General features: G+C 39.9%; 1 protein-coding gene across 4 annotated transcripts in view; it reads left to right on the plus strand.

Moving 5' to 3' along the window:
- The window catches only part of clocka (clock circadian regulator a), a 130,967-nt gene that overhangs the window by 36,288 nt on the left and 75,273 nt on the right, over window positions 1-19,406 (plus strand). For 3 of the 4 annotated variants that reach the window (XM_072252689.1, XM_072252691.1, XM_072252690.1), the window contains exons 4-8: window positions 2,862-2,921; window positions 6,986-7,134; window positions 8,343-8,434; window positions 14,993-15,082; window positions 17,287-17,407. In XM_072252689.1, the coding sequence (XP_072108790.1) occupies window positions 2,862-2,921; window positions 6,986-7,134; window positions 8,343-8,434; window positions 14,993-15,082; window positions 17,287-17,407 (512 nt within the window). Of the gene's footprint in view, window positions 1-2,861; window positions 2,922-6,985; window positions 7,135-8,342; window positions 8,435-8,692; window positions 8,940-14,992; window positions 15,083-17,286; window positions 17,408-19,406 lie in introns of those variants that run through there. The other variant, XM_072252692.1, reaches the window with a different exon arrangement.

The following is a 19,406-nucleotide window of genomic DNA, read 5'->3' on the forward strand; positions in this document are numbered from 1 at the left end:
GGAGAATGGGGTGAGAGCAGATGTGTGTGAAAAGGAAGAGATGCGTTTGAGGGAAGCGTTGATGGTGGAGGAAGGGAAGCCCCTTTCTTTAAAAAAGGATGACATCTCCTTCATCCTGGAATGAAAAGCCTCATCCTGAGAACAGATGCAGCGGAGATGGAGGAATTGAGAGAAAGGGATGGCGTTTTTACGAGTAACAGGGTGGGAAGAGGAGTAGTCCAGGTAGCTGTGAGGGTCCGTGGGCTTCTAGCAGACATCAGTAGATAAGCTGTCTCCAGAGATAGAGACAGAGATGAAGGAAGGGGAGGGAGGTGTCGGAAATGGACCAGGTAAATTGAGGGCAGAGTGAAAGTTGAAGGCAAAGCTGATGAAGTCAACGAGCTCAGCATGCGTGCAGGAAGCAGCGCCAATGCAGTCGTCGATGTAGCAAAGGAAAAGTGGGTGATGGATACCAGTATAGGCTTGGAACATGGACTATTCCACATAGCCAACAAAAAGGCAGGCTTAGCTGGGACCCATATGGGTGCCCATGGCTACACCTTTAGTTTGAAGGAAGTGGGAGGAGCCAAAGGAGAAATTATTAAGAGTAAGGACTAATTCTGCTAGACGGAGCAGAGTGGTATTAGATGGGAACTGGTTGGGTCTGGAATCCAAAAAGAAACGGAGAGCTTTGAGACCTTCCTGGTGGGGGATAGAGGTATATAGGGACTGGACATCCATGGTGAAAATAAAACGGTGGGGGCCAGGGAACTTAAAATCATTGAAAAAATCCAGAGTGTGAGAAGTGTCACGAACACAGGTAGGAAGGGATTGAACAAGGGGGGATAAAACCATGTCGAGGTATGCAGAGATGAGTTTGGGGCAGGAACAAGCTGAGACAATGGGTCTACCTGGACAGGCAGGTTTGTGGATCTTGGGTAGGAGGTAGAAACAGGAAATGCGGGGTGTGGGAACTATAAGGTTGGTAGCAGGGGATGGGAGATCCCCTGAGTGGTTAAAGTCGGTGATGGTGTGGGAGACAATGGCCTGGTGCTCCTTAGTGGGGTCACGATCGAGGGGTAAATAGGAGGTATCAGCGAGTTGTCGCTATGCCTCGGCAAGGTAGAGGTAAGTACGCCAGACTACTACAGTGCCCTCCCTTATCAGTGGGTTTTATAGTAAGGTTAGCATTGGTGTGGAGGGAGTGGAGAGCAGAGCGTTCGGAAGGAGTGAGGTTGGAATGGGAACAAGGTGCGGTGAAGTCGAGATGGTTGATGTCCCGTTGGCAGTTAGCAATAAAGAGATCCAGAGCAGGCAGAAGACCAGAGCGGGGTGTCCATGGATTGAAGACGGGAGAAGGGGTCATCGGTGGGGGTGGGAGAGTCTTTGCTGAAGAAGTAAGCTCGGAGACAGAGCTGGCGGAAGAAGAGTTTAGCGTCATAGCGAATGCGGAACTCACTGTGGTGTAGGCGCAGGGGGACAAAAGTGAGGCCCTTACTGAGGACAGAGCGCTCTGCCTCAGAGAGTGGAAGGTCGGAGGGGATAGTGAAGACCCGGCACAGATGAGAGCTGGGATCAGAGGGGGGAGGGAGGTTGGTAGTGTCAGTGAAGAGGGGAGGGTTGGGATGAGAGGAAGATGGAGCCTCTGAGGGCCCAGGAGCTGACGATGGGATCTGAGGGAGACCCTCCCTGTTTCCCTTTCTTTCTCCTCTCCCCTCCCCCTGTCTTTCTTCCAAGGCCTTCTGTCCTATGATACTCCCCTTCTCCAGCCTTGTATCCCTTTTGCCAATCAACTTCCCAGCTCTTAGCTTCATCCCTCCCCCGCCTGTCTTCTATCATTTCGGGTCTCCCCCTCCCCCTCCCACTTTCAAATCTCTTACTATCTCTTTTTTCCGTTAGTCCTGAGGAAGGGTCTCGACCCGAAACGTCGACTGTACTTCCTATTGATGCTGCCTGGCCTGCTGCTTTCCACCAGCATTTTGCTTGCGTTGTTTAAAATGATCAGTTCCCTTGTCGGTTCCTTTACAAAACTGGTAGGATTGTATGAATTTCTTTTCCAAGCTACTGTTGGTAGTTTGATTTGCCCAGGTTGTTGGAAGATTAAATGTCTATCTTTGTCCATGTCACTCCATTACTGATTTATACGTATTCCAAAATGAATGTTGCTAGGAGCACTATAAATAACAACTGAAAGATAAAATTTATCTTTCATTATTTCCCAAGTTCAACCAAACTGATTTGACATTGATTGTTTTCTTGGCTAAGCTCCTTCCTCCTTACTCCCTTGATCTTGTACTTTATTTTCCATACTTCTGGTGCAACCTCTGTGGACTTCATAAATTCTTTCTCTAGCTACCCCACCACCTTAAGCATATAGGCTGAATTGAACTTTGCTTCTACAGCCATGTTCTATTAAGTGTACTAAATAAAATACATTTATCTCTGGGTCTCTTAATTCATTTCTCATGTTTATTTTAGTATAGCACCTTTTAATTTACAACAATTTAAATTAAACTTAGATACTTGGAAGTGGATAATAAAGACATGCATACCTGTAAATCCCCATTTTTGGTTTTGTTGCAAAGTTGGAAATCTACTGACGACATTGATATTTGTTTGATAATAGTGATTGTATTGAAGCAGCACTGATCATATAATGGCAAATTTGCTATTAATGCATATCTTGGCAAGATATCCCTTTAATGAGTGTCATGTTTTTTTTCTATGCGTATTGAATATGTTTGCATTGTATTCAAAAAAAATCATTACAGAACAAGCTTTCAGTTCATACTTAAATTTAGCAAAATTTGTTCACAGCTAATACTTTTGTGAGGAAAATAATGTAAAGTAATCTTCATTGCATTTTGAACTTGTGTTAACAGGAATGACCACAGCATTTTTGATGGCCTGTTGGATGATGGTGATAAGGATAAAGCAAAAAGGTGAGTTTGAACAATAAGAGAACATAATAGATGCACAATCATTAGACAGGAATTATGGAAAATATCTGCCACTTGCTGCTGTATCGAGAGCTTCACAAGTTCTCGAGTATCAAACCAATCCGATTCTGATGTTTAGGACATATATTCACTATTGCCATAAAATTAGACATACTTTTTGCTGGTCTGCATTCTGTGACATTTTAGTTCATGTGTTCAGGAATAATCTTAAGGAAATGAGGCATCTAATTTTTGAATAAGTTTTTAAAGACTTGAGTAACACTTTTTTTAAAAAAAAGCACTAAAATATCATGGTAATGATTCAAAGGCAAGTAATTAAAAATTTATTAGTAGTTGAAAGTTCTTAATCCAACAGTTTATTTGTGAAATAATATTTGTTGTAGTAAAGGTTTATAGGGATGCTCTTTTTAGTGACTTGCTAAGTTATATGAAATGGAGGCAAAAATGATCCAGACAAGCCCATGGGATTAATGAAAGACCATTACACAACTGGACCTCAATGCAACATCCAGCTCTCCTCTAAGTAGGAAATTTGGCTCGGTACTCTTTAATTTCAATGTATACTCCTTGTTTGTACTTCATTTAAACTATTACTTATAGCTATTGCATTACAGGATACACAGAAGTCCCAACTAGAGAGAGTGCAGTACTAGATCTCCTGTTTGGGAATGAGGCAGGGCAGGTGACAGAAATTTGTGCAGGGAAGCACTTCGCATCTAGTGATCATAGTTTCAAGATAATTATGGAGAAGAATAGTCCTCAGATTTAGATTCTAAATTGAAGAAAGGCCAGTTTTGATGGTATCAGAAAGAATCTGGCAAGTGTGGGTTTGGACAGGCTGTTTTCTGGCAAAGGTGTGTGAGGTAAGTGGATGGCCTTCAAAGGTAAAATTTTGAGAGTGCAGAGGCTGTATGTTCCTGACAGAATGAAAGGTAAGGATACCAAATTTAGGGGACTTTGTCTTTCAAGAGATATTGAAGCCCTCTTTAAGAAGAAGGTATAGGTAGATGGGAGCAAGTGAGGTTCTTGAGTATTAGAAATGCAAGAGAACACTTAAGGAAATCAGGAGAGCTAAAATAAGTCATCAAATTGTTCTAGTAAACAAGGTGAAGGAGAACCCCAAGAGTATTTACAGATCTATTAAGAGAAAAGAGATGGCAAGGGATAAAAGTGGTCCTCTTGAAGGTCAGAGTGGTCATCTATGCATGGAATTGAAAGAGTTGGAGGTGATCTTAAGTGGATTTTTTTTCAACTGTATTTACTCAGGAGATGGACTCAGAGTGTATAGAAGTGAGGCAAAACCTCACTGAGGCCATGGACCATGTGCATATTATAGAGAAGGAGGTGTTTGCTGTCTTGAGGCAAATTAGGGTGGATAAATCCCCAGGGCCTGACCAGGTGTACTTTGGACCTCATGCAAAAGTAGTGTAGAAATTGCAACAGGGCAGGTGCTGGAGGATTGGAGGATAGCTAATGTTGTTCTGTCATTTAAAAAAAGCTCTAAGAATAAGCCGGGAAATTATAGACTGATGAGCCTGACATCAGTAGTGGGAAAGTTATTGGAAGGTATACCAAGGGACTGAATGTATAAGATTTGGATATACAGGTACTGATTAGGAATAGTCAACATGGTTTTTTGTGGTAGGTTGTTTCTAACAAATCTTAGAGTTTTTCAAGGAAGCTACCGGAATGTTGATGAAGGCAAGGCAGTGGATGTTGTCCATTTGGACTTTAGCAAGGCTTTTGACAAGGTCCTGAATTGGGAGGCTGGTCAAGAAGGTTCAGTTGCTTGACATTCAGGATGAGATAGTAAATTGGCTTTCATTGGCTCTCTGGGATAAGCCAGAGAGTGGTAGTAGATAGTTGCATCTCTGACTGGAGGCTAAAGTGTGCCCGAAGGGCTGGTGCTGGTTGTTTATCATCCAGATCATTGATATAGATGACAATGTAGTAAACTGAATCAGCAAATTTGCTAATTATGCAAAGATTGGGGGTGAAGTGGATGGTGAGGAAGGCTATTAACACTTGTAGCGGGATCTAGACCAGCTGGAAAAATGGGCCGAAGAATGGCAGATGGAACTTAATGCAGAAAAGTGTGAGGTGTTGTGTTTTGGGAGGACAAACAAGGGTTGGACTTGCACAGTGAGCAGTAGGACACTAAGGAGTATGGTAGATCAGAGGTATCTGGGAATACAGATCCATAATTCCTTCACAGTGTCATCACAGGTAAAGAGGGCTTTTGGCATGTTGGTCTTTGTAAATCAGAGTACTGAGTACCGGAGTTGGGATGTTGCATTGAAGTTGTATAGGATGTCATTGAGGCCCAGTTTGGAGTATTGTGTGCAGTTCTGGTCACCTACTTACAAGAAAGATATGAAAGAGTGCAGAGGAAAACTTAACAAGCATGATGCCTGGACTTGAGGATCTGAGTTATAGGGAAGGGTTGAATAGGCTAGAACTTTAGTGTAGGAGAATGAGGGGAGATATGATAAGATGTATACAAGATTATGAGGGGTATAGATAGGATAAATATAAGCAGATTTTATCCACTGAGGTTGTGTGAGACTAGAAGTGAAGGTCATGTGTTATGGGTGTAAAGTGAAATGTTTAAGGGGAACATCAGGGGAGACTTCTTTACTTAGAGGGTGGAATGAGCTGCCAGCACAAGTGGTGGATATGGGTTTGATTTCAACATTTAAGAGAAATTTGGATTGGCACATGGATGAAAGAGGTATACAGGGCAATATTCCAAGTGCGGGTTGATGGGACTAATTGGATTAATAGTTTGGCATGGACTAGATGGACCATAGGGCCTGCTTCTGTGTTGTAGTGTTATGTGATTTTATGAGTATGATGTTAAATGGAAAGTACTTAGTTGTATTTATCTTGTTGTTCCCTGCTTTGTAGATTATTTTATTATTTCCCAATTTCTGGAACTAGCAAACTAAGCCAGTCTAATTAAAAGCTGTTGAATTGATAATTCATTTATTAAATTATTCCATTAACTCTTCTAATGAAAGATAATTATCTTAAGTAATTCTATTACTTAATACATGCCTTATGAAATTTTTAATAATTTACATTCTTGTTTCATATTCTATGTACATAATTGCTCATTCACCACTGATTTATCATACGTAAAATAACTTTATTGAAGTAGTCCAAAGTTCCTTCAGGACAATTTCAAATGGAATTGGACTTAAACAAGAAATATTTAGCTGAAACATAGCAAGTCAGATAATAAATAGTATCTTTCAAAGTTGTCATCTCTCCAATCTAGAATGACAAATCTCTGGATGCATGGAATGTCATTACCATCTGCATGTTCCCCTTTAATTCTGGAACCACTTCACTTGGGGATGCATTGCAGTTCATTTATCGTCCTTGGCTGTAAATTCTGGACCTCCTCCCTAAATCCATAAATAGGAATTCCAATCTCAAAAGAACTAAAGGGGCTCAAGAAGGTGACTATCCTCCATTTTCTCAGAGTCAGAGATGGGTAAAGCTACTGCTTGTACCAGTAGTGCCCAGATCGTGGTAAATAAAGAAATAAAGGCACACAGTATTCTTTGAATTCTTTCAAAAATGTGTTTTATTTATGAGCTGAAAGAAGTGCATTTTTATAAATTATTCTAATTGCAAATAATAAGAATGAAGACCTATGACATAAAATATCATAATGCAGCAGAATAAAATGAAATAAACTTGTGAAACAAGCATGTGTGCCCTGTAATAAGGGGTGAGGAGGAAAGGAAAATGTATCACGAGAAATTTTAAAACCAGTCATTAATTTTTGATTAACATTTTATTTTAAGCTGTATAATAATGTATCAGAAATTTCTTTTAACGTGTGTTAGAAAAAAATTGCTGCCTTTTATTAAAGAATTGTTGATATATCTTTTTAATAGTCTGGCATTTGGTTTTTTTATTAGAAAAACTGAAAATGTAACCACCTATACTTAGAAAAATTTAACTTACAAGGATTGTGAATAAACAACTTTGTTATTAAATATAACTTTCTACTAAAAGTACTTTCATAACTTTAGGGTGTCTAGAAATATATCTGAGAAGAAAAGACGAGATCAGTTCAATGTGTTAATCAAAGAGCTTGGCTCCATGCTGCCAAGTAATACTCGGAAAATGGATAAATCAACAGTACTACAGGAAACAATTGACTTTTTACAGAAGCACAAAGGTACTTTATTTTTAATTTTTTTTATTTTAAGGTGCTTTGTGATAATTGTGTCAGAATCAGATTTATTATTACTGGCATGTCATGAAATTTGTTGTTTTGCAACAGCAGTTCAGTGCAATATATAAAATAAGATTACTATATGCCACAATAAGAAATATTAGAAAAATAAATTCAGTAGAGTACAAAGAGCAAAATAATGAGGTAGAGTTCATGGGCTGTTCAGAAATCTGATGGCAGAGGGAAAGAAGCTGTAGCTGAAATGTGGAGTGTGTGTCTTCTGGCTTCTGTACTTCCTTTCCTGGTGTTAGTGAGAAGAAGGCATGTTCTGGATGGTGGAGGTCCTTTATGATAGATGACTCCTTGAGGCATCTCCTTTTGACGATGTCCTCAGTGATGAGAAGGGTTGTGTGCATGATTGAGCTGGCTGAGTTTACAACTCTGTACAGCTTTTTCTGATACTGTGCATTGGCGTCTCCAATACAGAAACCATTGCACAAGATCGGAAAAGTTGCAGAGATGATGCAACCAGTCAGAATGCGCTCCACGCTACGTACTTAGAAATTTGCTGAAGTCTTTGACATAGTAAATCTCCTCAAAATGAAATACAGCTGCTGGTTTGCCGCCTTAATTGCATCAATATATTTGACCCGGAATAGATCTTCAAGATGCTGACACTCAGGAACTTGAAGCTTTCCACTGCTGACCTCTCGATGAGGATTGATTTGTGTTCTCCCACCTTCCTCTTCCTAAAGTCCACAGTCAGTTTCCTGTTCATGCTGATGTTGGGTGTGAGGATGTTGTTGTGACACTACTCAACCAGCTGATCTATTGCATTCCTCATCACTATCTGAGATTCTGCCAGTAATAGTTGGGTCATTGATAAAGTTATTGATGGTGTTTGAACTCTACCTAGCCAAACAGTCATGAGTGTAGAATGAGTAGAGCAGTAGGCGAAGTATTTGTCCTTGAGGTGTACCTGTGTTGATTGTCAGCATGGAGGAAATGTTATTACTGATCTGTGCTGACTGTGGTCTTCCAATGAGGAAGTCCAGGATCCAGATGTAGAGAGGGGTACAGTTCCAGGTTTTGAAGCTTGTTGAATCGTACTGAGGGGATGATGGTGTTGAATGCTGGGTTGTAATCAAAAAAACAGCAGCCAGATGTACTGAAATTAATATGCTTCATTTAAAGTGTCCTTTCTGTTGTAGAGATCACAGCACAGTCGGTTGCCAGTGAAATACACCAAGACTGGAAGCCGGCATTTCTTATTAATAAAGAATTTACTCAGTTGATGTTGGAGGTATGTGATATTTACCAGGTATAAATATGATTTTTTTTTTTCTCCCCACTTGTATCTAGTATTATTACAATGAATGCAACTTAAAAGATTAAGAGGAAATCAGGGAATCATTAGTAGTAATGAAGTCAATAAATGATTTACTGATGTTCTAGCCCCAATTATGCGGTTGATTGTTCCCAAGAATTATGATCTAATCTGTAACAAAGTGACAGGAAGTAATTGACTTTATGATAACTTATGTTTGTTTGTTGACATGAGGCATGAAGACCCTAGAGAGGCTGGTCCTGGCTCACCTCTGACCCCTGGTCAGATCAACCCTCGATCCCCTGCAGTTTGCTGACCAGGAGCACATTGGAGTTGACAATGAGTCATCTACCTGCTGAACAGAACCTACTCCATTTTGGAAAAGCAGGGCAGCACTGTGAGGATCATGTTTTTGATTTCTCAAGTGCCTTCAATACCATACAGCCCTCGTTGCTGGGGGGAGAAGCTCCATTCAATGCAGGTTGGCACTTCCATTGTATCCCGGATAATGAACTACCTGACTAGCAGACCACAGTTTATGTGATTTCAGAGCTGTGTGTCAGATACAGCTATAAGCAGCACTGGGGTCCCACAGGGGACTGTACTGGCTCCCTTCCTGTTTACCCTGTATACCTCGGACTTTAGATACAACACTGAGCCATGTCATCTACAGAAATTCTCTGATGACTCCGTACGAATTGAGTGTATAAAGGGAGAATGGGAGGATGAATACAGTTCCCTGGTGGAGGACTTGGTCAAATGTTGCAAGCTGAATCATCTACAGCTCAACATCAGTAAGACAAGGAGATGGTGATGGACCTTAGGAAGACTTGAGCCTGCACTGCTCCCTGTTACTATTGATGGTGTGGATGTGGTGAGGTCCTATAAGTACCTGGGGTGAACCTGGATGACAGACATGAGGGCAGCACTAACACAGAGGCTGTGTACAAGAAGGGCCAGAGTAACTTCTGCTTCCTGAGGAGACTGAGGTCCTTTGGAATATGCTGGCCTCTCTCTCACATGTTCTACCAGTCTGTTGTTACTAGTACAATCTTCTGGGGTGTTGTGCTGGGGAAATGGCATCAACATGGGTGATGCCAACAGGCTCAGTAAACTGATTAGAAAGGCTGGCTGTGTTCTAGGAATCAAACTAGACGCACTGGAAGCTGTTGTAGAACAAAAGACCTTGCAGAAAATCCTGGCAATTCTGGACAATGTTTCTCACCCTCTGCATAGAGGAGCACTTTTTGTAATAGACTAAGACAACTGTGCTGCTTCAAAGAGTGTTATATGAGGTCATTCTTATCCTCGGCCATTAGGTACTGTAAGGAGTCAACCTATAGCCGGGGAAGTGATGACCCTCCCTCCTGTTAGGCTGCTTGAGGTAACTTTTTTTTTCTTTCTTTCTCTTTTGATATTTGTATATCTGTGCACTTGTAACGCTACTGTGACACTAATTTCCTTTGGGATCAATAAAGTATCTAGCTATCTATTTTATGACTAAATGTATGAAGCAGTTGTAAACCATATTATTAGTAGTATATCAAAAGTGTGGAAATGCTCGTTGTACTCTTGTGAATTGGGACTTAGAGGAGTGTTTGGAATGAAATGGGGAAAATCTACACTATATGTGTCTTTTTCTAATACTTTGTTACTTTCTGACATGTTGTATTTTCACTTGAATACAAGCTGTCATTCCATTAATAAGATGTTCGTTCTCTCTCACTCACCTCTCGCTCTCGCTCCCTCTTCCCCCCCCCACTGCCCCCCCCCCCACCCACTTACCTTCAGTATATACCGACTGATATTGCTTCAGCTTGCTGGATACAGATTACTGCTTGAGGATTTGCAAATCCTTTTGAGATTGGAATCAAGTATGATAATAGAAAGTTGTTACCAGGATTACCCCTCAATAATAATGATTAGTTGGGTGTAAAGAGAACCTGTATTTACTGACGAGCACCTTTATTGTCTCAGTTCCCATGCTCATGGATGTTGGAACTAATTACCTGTGTGCACACGTATTAGGTCTGTCCTTAACCCTTCATGAGCAGTCAAAGAGAAAAGGTAATACCAGAGTCTGTGTTGGCCAGGTATTCCTCTTGATCCCGATGTAATCTCCGTGTTCCCTGAAGTCCTTCATTCTTATTCTTTTTCTTATCAGATCAATCTATGATGTTTTAATTTTTTTGACTCAATGTCATTTGACTATCCTGTGTCACTTTATGGCTGTTCCCTTCAGCTTTGTCCCACTCTAACTGGGGAAAAGAATCAACATGTCAGTCCATGGCTTCCTCTACTGCCACAATGAGGCCACGCTGTGGCTGGAGGAGCAGCACCTTGTATTCTGTCTGGGTAGCCTCCAACCTGATGGCATGAACATCAATTTCTTGAACTTCTGGTAATGGTTCTATCCTCCCACACCCCCTCACCATTCTCATTTTTCCCCCCTCTCTCTCCTTTTCTCCTTACCTGACTATCACCCCTCTCTGGTTCTCATCATTCTTGCCTTTCTTCGATGGCTTTCTGTCCTCTCCTATCAGATTCTCCCTTCTCCTGCCCTTTATCTTTTTCACAATGGGCTTCCCAGCTCTTTAGTTCACCCATCCTCCCTTCCTAGTTTCACCTATCAGCTTGTATTTCTTCCTACCCTCCCCCAACCTTCTTACTCTGACTTCTCATCTATTATTCTTCAGTCCTGATGACAGATCTCAGCCCGAAATGTCGACGATTTACTCTTTTCCACAGATACTGCTTGGCCTGCTGAGTTCCTCCAGCATTTTCTGTGGGTTGCTTGGATTTCCAGCATCTGCAGCTTTTTCTCTTGTCTGTAAAAGGAGTTGATGCTGTCCAGGAATTCCTCTTGATCTCAATGTAATCGCCACATTTCTAACATGTGATCATCCAGTTGTCATGATGTATGGTTTCTCCAGAGCTGTCGCAGCCTGTGCTCCCAGAATCCTCCATTCTTCTTTATTTCCTCATCGTATCCTTATGGTATTTCAATTTCATTGGCTCAATGTCAGCTGACTGATGTTTATCAGCTTCTGATTAGAAGTGGCTCAAGGCTACAAACAGTATTGCTTTATGGCTGTTTCCTTCAGACTTGTGCCTTAGGTGATTTCTTTTGTTTCCGGCTTAGAATGGTTGTCTGAGCTGGTTTAACCAGATCACAGGCTGTTCCTTCTACATGTCTGCCACCTTCCATAATAAACAGCTTCTTAACTGAGAATGACCTCAGGTTGAACAGATCATCAACAGAAACTCCTTGTGCCTACGTTCACTTGCTCTGATTGTTACCCTTGAGCAAGAGCTGGTTCACCAAACAGTTCACAAAATGGCGACTTCAAGAAAAGTCTCACAAAATGGCCACCTGACTTACTTCAACCACGTGGGAAGAATAAAGATTTCTGCTGTGTTTATTTCTACTGCGTTTGCTCAATTCCTATCCGCTAATTTGAAGATTGTGGTTCTTTCTGGGCAACATCTCCCACCTCTTGATCCAAAGATATTTATCTTAGGATAATTATCCTTTTCCCATTCAAATGACTGTCATAGAACTTCAATGGACCCTCAAAGTATGCTACACATATTATATAAAAGACAAGGGTAATATATACTTAATCACCCACTTTTTGTACCAACAGTCTTCAGATTCTTAAGAGCATCATCCTCTAAATCTAATTATCCCATATTTTCCGTCTTGCACTTTGCAATTATCAACATACATAAAATTAAGGCGGGAGGAGAAGATGGCGGTGCTACACAGTGCGCGCAGCTCTCCGGTGAAATGATATCGTATTTGTAAGTAGGATGCCGTGTGCAATTCTGATTTGATGGAGACGGACGTGTGAAGCACGGAGGAACATCTGGAGAAACTTCTGAAAGGCCCGGTTCGCTGCTGCTGCTACTGTGTGATCGAGAATCTTCGGAGGGAAGGCCCCAAAATCCTCGGCTTTGCCTGCTGCTGGCGGCGGGGCTGGGATCGAAGCGCTCGGCAGAGATGGTGCTTGGTGTCGGAGGGCTGCTCGGAGGCTCGAAGTTTTCGGACGACTCGGAGTCGGACTGTGGTTGGGCATGGCAGGGAGAGTTTTCTTCCTCCTTCCATCTGTGTGAGATGTGGGACTTTCGAGAGACTTTGAACTTTTTTTTTACTGTGCCCATGGCCTGTTCTTTATCAAGTTATGGTATTACTTGCACTGTTGTAACTATATGTTATAATTATGTGGTTTTTGTCAGTTTTTCAGTCTTGGTCTGTCTTGTGTTTCTGTGATATCACACTGGAGGAATATTGTATCATTTCTTAATGCATGCATTACTAAATGACAATAAAAGAGGACTGTGTGCCTTCGTAATCTAATAATCTAATTAAATTAGCATTACAGCATCAAGCAATGCGATTCTCACCCGTTAATGTATTTGATCTCCAATTTCAAAACTTGCTCCAAAAATCTGTGTCACTGAATGTTCAGTTTGTAGTCAAGAGAGGTATCAATGGCAACTCGGTAACAACATATTTCCACAATTATTGATATCTATATCAAGGCATTGGATTGTGAGGTTCTACGTTACTATGTCTGCTGCTGGCTGAGACAAAGTTCATTTTCCAATAGCTGGATCTAAGGTTGCGTTTGCAATGGTGTTGTTCCAAATGATATTTTTTTCATCCCTCAGTATAAATTGTGCCATTATTGCAATGTATTTATCTCACCAGTGCATACAGGAAGAAAGACCATAATTAACAGGTAAAATAAACAATGAATACTTAGTACCGAAAGCCGCAAGAATTTTTGTGATACTTGTCCACATTGTGAACCTTTTCTCTCTACTTTCCGTCTGTACAGTGTTCTCCTGTGTACAGCTAATAATGATAGAAGCAATCTTCAGAAAATACTTGGTTTTAACAGCCCCAATAGATATCTCTCACATAAATCACTTCCCCACTCAATATTCACATGAGTGTGATCCCATAGAACTATAATCTCACCATGGCCATCATTAACTGAAGGCGGCTTAGTAATTGGACCTAAAAAGTGAGTATTATTCCCACTGGGGAAACTTGATAATGTCACCTCTAGAATTTTATAGAAGAACTGTACATTTGTACTCACTGGGATACCTTAGATTTTGTTGATGCACACCAAACCATTCACCCAGACGTAAAACAACTTTGATTCTCTATTCCTCCTTTGTTAACCCCGCGTTAATCAAGTCCATGAAAAATATTGTTTTTGATCACTGAGTGTTCTCTAAGTATTGACATAACTGTTGATACATTTGCCTGCTGTAATGGCTCTGGAACAAGACTGACTGTGCCCCCAGTCATTATTAATTCCTTTTATACATTATTCCAAAATACATTATTCCCTTCATCTTGTGTTAAATAAAATCTAGAGTTTAAAGATTTACATTTTCTTTTCGCCTTTCCAGGGCACTTGTCCCAAAAGCTCATCGTACCATTGGGTCATTTGGTTTCATTCCTCCCCCACAACTGCAAATTTCACATAAGACCACTCAGCTTTTAGTGAGCGCTCCCTTGTGCTCTTTTTATAAATCTGACCCTGCTCCTTCTATCATTTTTAAAAAAAAACATTCATTATCTTTGTTTTGCTTCTCTGTCAAGGCTATAACCTTAATCTGTTGTTCCCTCTGTCTTCTAATTTGCCCAATCCGCAACTGCCCTGTCCAGCTGCAGCTTTGTTTTGCAGACTTCTTAGTCTTCTTATTTCTCCATCAGGATAAATTTGGGTGAGCATTCACCTTTATGACTCTGGGTTCTTTTATCCTTACACATATCCCACACTTGGTTCTCCTCACACCATCCTGAACAGGTAAAAAAGAAATTAAACAGAGTTTTTCCTTTGTTTGAGCCTTTGTTCTTGGGTATTGCTTTATATGATCTCTTTCTACCTTCCCTCTCCCCTTTTTGTTCAGATACAAATGGTGCCTTGGGCTCATTTGCTGTCACCCTGACACTTGTGTGGTTCTTCAGTACAATGAAGATAACCTCCAAGGAAGATAGAAACTTTAATACCATTTACAACTAGGTCTCAACCCTGCAGCATCAGGCATGACTACTTCAAGTATCCAGCAGCAGCTAGATAAATCCAAAGTATTTCATCAAATGTCACACAAATAAATAAATAAATAAATAAATGAAATACATAAAATACAGACTACACAGTGGTCACTTTATTAGGCACCTAATATCTAATAAAGTGGTCACTGAGTATGTGTCCATAGTCTTCTGCTGCTGTAACCCATTCACTTCGTTTTGACATGTGCATCGAGAGATGCTCTTCTGTATGCCGTCGTAGTAACATGATCATTTCAGTTGCTGTCAGCTTGAACCAGTCTGGCCATTCTCCTCTGACCTCTCTCATTAACAAGTTCAAATTCAATTGTTAATCAACCATCATGAATACCCATGAATATAACATTGGCAGTACTAACAAAAGTTTTAATTTTGCCGAGTTCTTTTGTAGCCAGTACAATGCCACTATGGCATGAAATAATTTTTCATTCTCCTTGCAGGCATTAGATGGTTTTTTAATGGCAGTGACAACTGATGGGAGTATTATATATGTGTCAGAAAATGTGACTCCTTTACTTGAACATTTACCAGTAAGTCTATTTCGCATTGTTTGGCAACTTGCATGTGTGGTGGGTTTATTAAAGTTTGGATCCCCTTTCACAGTAAATAGGATAATCTTTATTAAAAAAAAAATGCATGTTTCTACAAAGAGAAATGTAGGTCCTCCATAGAGTACAAATGCCCAACATATGGATAGCCTATATGTGTGAACAAGCAACTGGATGACTAGCATGATAAATTTGATGGCTTCTGCAGTGGGACTATTGTGTGGGAATGTGGTTCATAGCAATGTCATTGCATCTTGCAGAGAACACTTGAGAACACATGAGTTAATACGTTGGTTGACTACTGGTTAGTGTATACTTTGTATTTAAATATATTGCCAAGCGGCCACGCTTCTGACCTGTTAACTGTTCTGATTGTGAACAGTTTTCAGGAACGGAGCTTTCTTGTAACTTGGAGCCATACACAGTGCCTTGAAAAAGTATTCAACCCCCAACCCTCTGTTCACATAATGAGTATTACGACCAGGGATTTTGATCAACTTAACTGAGAATTTTTATTTGTGAATCACGTGCTTCTTTTTTCACATTAGAACCCAAAAAATGGGAAATTGAGAACTAATTGAAGAACTAAAAATTGAGTAAGTGAAGACCAGCAGTTCAAAAGTACTCATCTCCTTTTGCTCAGTTGAACCACCTCTTGCAGATATAATAGGCAGTAGCCTTTTTGGATAAGTCTCTACCAGCTTTGCACAATGTGATGGAACAAGATTTACCCATTCACCCCTGCCATATTGCTCAAGCTGCGCCATGTTAGTTGGGGAGTGGCAGTGATCAGCAATCTTAAGGTCTTGCCAGAGGTAAACAAGAGAAAATCTGCAGGTGCTGGAAATCCAAACAACACACACAAAATGCTGGAGGAACTCAGCAGGCCAGGCAGCACGTATTGAAAAGAGTAAACAGTTGACATTCCGGCTTGAGATCCTTCATCAAGACTGGAACAAAAAGATGAGAAATCAAAGATGTTGCCAGAGATGTTTGATCAGGTTAACATCAGGACTTTGACCGGGCCACTCAAAGACATAAAATTTCTTCATTTTAAGTCACTCCTTGGTTGCTCTGGCAGTGTGCTTTGGGTCATTGTCCTGCTGAAAGATAAACTTGCTCCCCAGTTTAAGCTTTCTGGCAGAGGCTAACAGGTTTTTATCCAAGATCTCTCTGTGTTTAGCGGCATTCATCTTCCTATCAATCCTGACCAGATTTCCAGTCCCTGATGCGCAGTATTAGATTTGCACCACATATACCACTAAAAAAGAGCATATCGTGGCCCATAAAAACTTTGCAAAGCATTACTTAGAAGATAGTGCAAAAATGTGGAAGTAGGTCTTGTCAAATGAGACTAAAGTAGAACATTCTGACCTCAACGGTAAGTGGTATGTGTGGCATAAATTTAATAATGTGTATCAGCTAGGTAACACCATCCCTACTATGAAGTATGGTGGACGTAGCATCATACCATGGGGATACTTTTCAGCAACAGGGACTGGAAATCTGGTCAGGATTGATGGGAAGATGAATGCTGCTAAATACAGAGAGTTCCTGGATAAAAACCTGCTAGCCTCTGCCAGAAAGCTTAAACCAGGGAGGAAGTTCATCTTTCAGTAGGACAATGACCTAAATCACACTGCTATGGAGTGGCTTCAAATAAAGAAAATTGATGCCCTTGAGTGGTCCAGTCAGAGTCCAGACCTTAACCCGATTGAATATCTCTGGCAAGACCTCAAGTATGCTGTCCGTTGCTGTTCCGCAACTAACCTGGCACAGTTAGAGCAATTTTGCAAGGAGGAATGGGCAAATCTTGCTTCATCACATTGTGCAAAGCTGATAGAGGTGGTTCAACTAAGTACTGGGCAAAAGGAGATAAATACTTCTGAATTGCTGACAATTTAGTTTTTCATGCCAACAATTTTCCCTGTTTTTTTTTTTTGGAGCTCTACTGTGAGAAAAGGAGCATAAATAGATCAAATTCTCTGGTTGCAATGCACATTTATGTGAACAAAGGTTTGGAGGCTGAATACATTTTCAAGGCACTGTATATCTAGTTTGTTTAAAAAGTAAAATATTACTAGTGTTCTGGAAACATCCAGAAACAATTCTTGTTTTCAAGGGATTAGAATTTTGACATTTTTTTTAATGTGTAGGCCTCACACTGTTTCTTTGTCTCTCCATAGTCAGATCTTCTGGATCAAAATCTTCTTACTTTTCTGCCCGAAGTGGAGCATTCAACGGTTTATAAATTCCTCTCTTCTCAAATATTGGAAAGTGATTCTTTGATCCCGGATTATTTAAACTGTAAGTGATCTGCTAGCTTGCTGGGATGTTTTTCTTTCTTTTAAATACTTTTGCTGTGCTGCTTACCAGTTGGTATTACACAAAATAAATGCAATGAAAGGACAGTAGTTCTGTAGGGATACTAGGGTCTATTTTCAGTTGGTCTTGTAGTTAGCGTAAGGTGTTCAAACTGTTATTTTGAAAACTTCTTGGTAGTTCCATTTGAAACTAGAATTAGTGTACAATAGTTGTAAACTTATCTGTTTTATTAATGTTGTCCATGAAGTTGATATTTCTGTGTTTAAAATTAAAAAATATAAAAAATAGCCAGTCAATTTATATTCCGATTTTAATTAGTATAATATTTTAACAAGTAAACATTTCGTGCTTGTAAAAAAAGGTGTTTCATTTTGAAAGTTCTTTGTAAATGTCTAGAACAAATAAAACTGTTTTCACTGAAATTCATGGAAATGTATGGCAGTGAAAGAGTCTATTCTTCCCATTCCATGTTGCTTAGAGTAGAGATGTTTATTTTATTCCCACATCCTGACCTTTGATCTTTGAAAAATATGTGACTTCCAGCTATACAATAAGTGTATTGAGGGTTTCTATCTCCACTGCCCTTTATGGCTAGTCTGTCTCCCTGTTCTTTGCTTCAAATAATTCTGGTACTCCCTTCAGATTTTTCAGCTGAATATCATAGATTTGTTATTAGCTGTGTCATTGCTAAGGGAAATGTGCAGCCTCTCTAGGCCTCCCAAAACTATAAATATCTCAATTAACTTACCCCTCAGCCACCTTGGCTTTAAAGAAAACAGGTTTGGCCTGGAGAGCCTCTCATTGTTGGAATTCGCCAGTACTAGCAATATCCTTGTGCATTTCCTCTGATGAGTGTTATTATATTTTCAATGTTCTCTATTTCTGAGAATGGTTCATATAGAGCAATAATTCACATGAATGACAAATATTTAGTTTAATAACTTTGAGTGATTGTTACTTATCAAATGCCTGCATTGTTGATGATGAACTGTTCAGAAATAGTGAATTGCTGTAATGTATTTCATCATTTTTATTGCTTTTTTAAAATGAATTAAATCTTATGCAGAGTAAATATAACCAGATCTATGTTTCTCCTTCAGCTAAGGTTTCCTACATACAGACCCACCAGGGGTAAGGTCTGCACATGTGAAGATTGAAAAATCTTGCATGCTTTTTCATGTCTTCTGCAGTCATTGCCCATTCTATATCAGTGGTGAATAAAACACTTTGGCCATTATTTCTTTGGTCTTGCTGATAAAAGTTGAACATTTTACTGTTTATTACATATTCAACGATCAACTCAAATTGTTTTTACTTGTTTGTGTGGACAAATGTAATACTTCTCTCTATATTATGATTGGAATCTCCCTATTTAGCATCTTGATAAGGAATGCATTTATGTTTAGGAACCTACCACTTCTCAGGGATACCACTTAAAAGAGGTTCTAACGCAAAGAAAACTTGAGACAGAAGATTCCACTGCCCTGAATGCTTATTTTGAAACATTCAGAATTAAGAATGCCAACAAAAGAGTTTATCCAACAGCACTGGAATTTTATTGCCAGTTCTTGGACATGGTATATCATCCCAGAAAAGCCAATTGGAGACACGGGCAGGATGCAGAAAAAAATTAGGCTCATGACTGCAGCAATGAGAAGTCATTTGGGTATGTACCATGGTGATAGAGTTCCTAGCTCACCATTCTTGACTCCTCAGAAAAAAGCAATCACATCATCTTCTCATACCTTGGTGTCATTTTACTACCCAGGATATAAAAATTGCACGTAAAAATGATTGGAAAAGTATTCTGCTGCAATGAATGAAGGATCATTCCTAAACTCATTGGTTGATACAGATTGGCCAGAACAGTGTGGCAGAAAACCTTGATTTTTTTAAAATATAGAAACCCTTGGCTACATCAAGCTGTCTTTGATCAAATCTGTTTCTTCACAAGTGTAGATGGAGATTAATTTTTATACTC

Source organism: Mobula birostris, chromosome 3, assembly GCF_030028105.1.
Source record: "Mobula birostris isolate sMobBir1 chromosome 3, sMobBir1.hap1, whole genome shotgun sequence".
NCBI lineage: Eukaryota > Metazoa > Chordata > Chondrichthyes > Myliobatiformes > Myliobatidae > Mobula > Mobula birostris.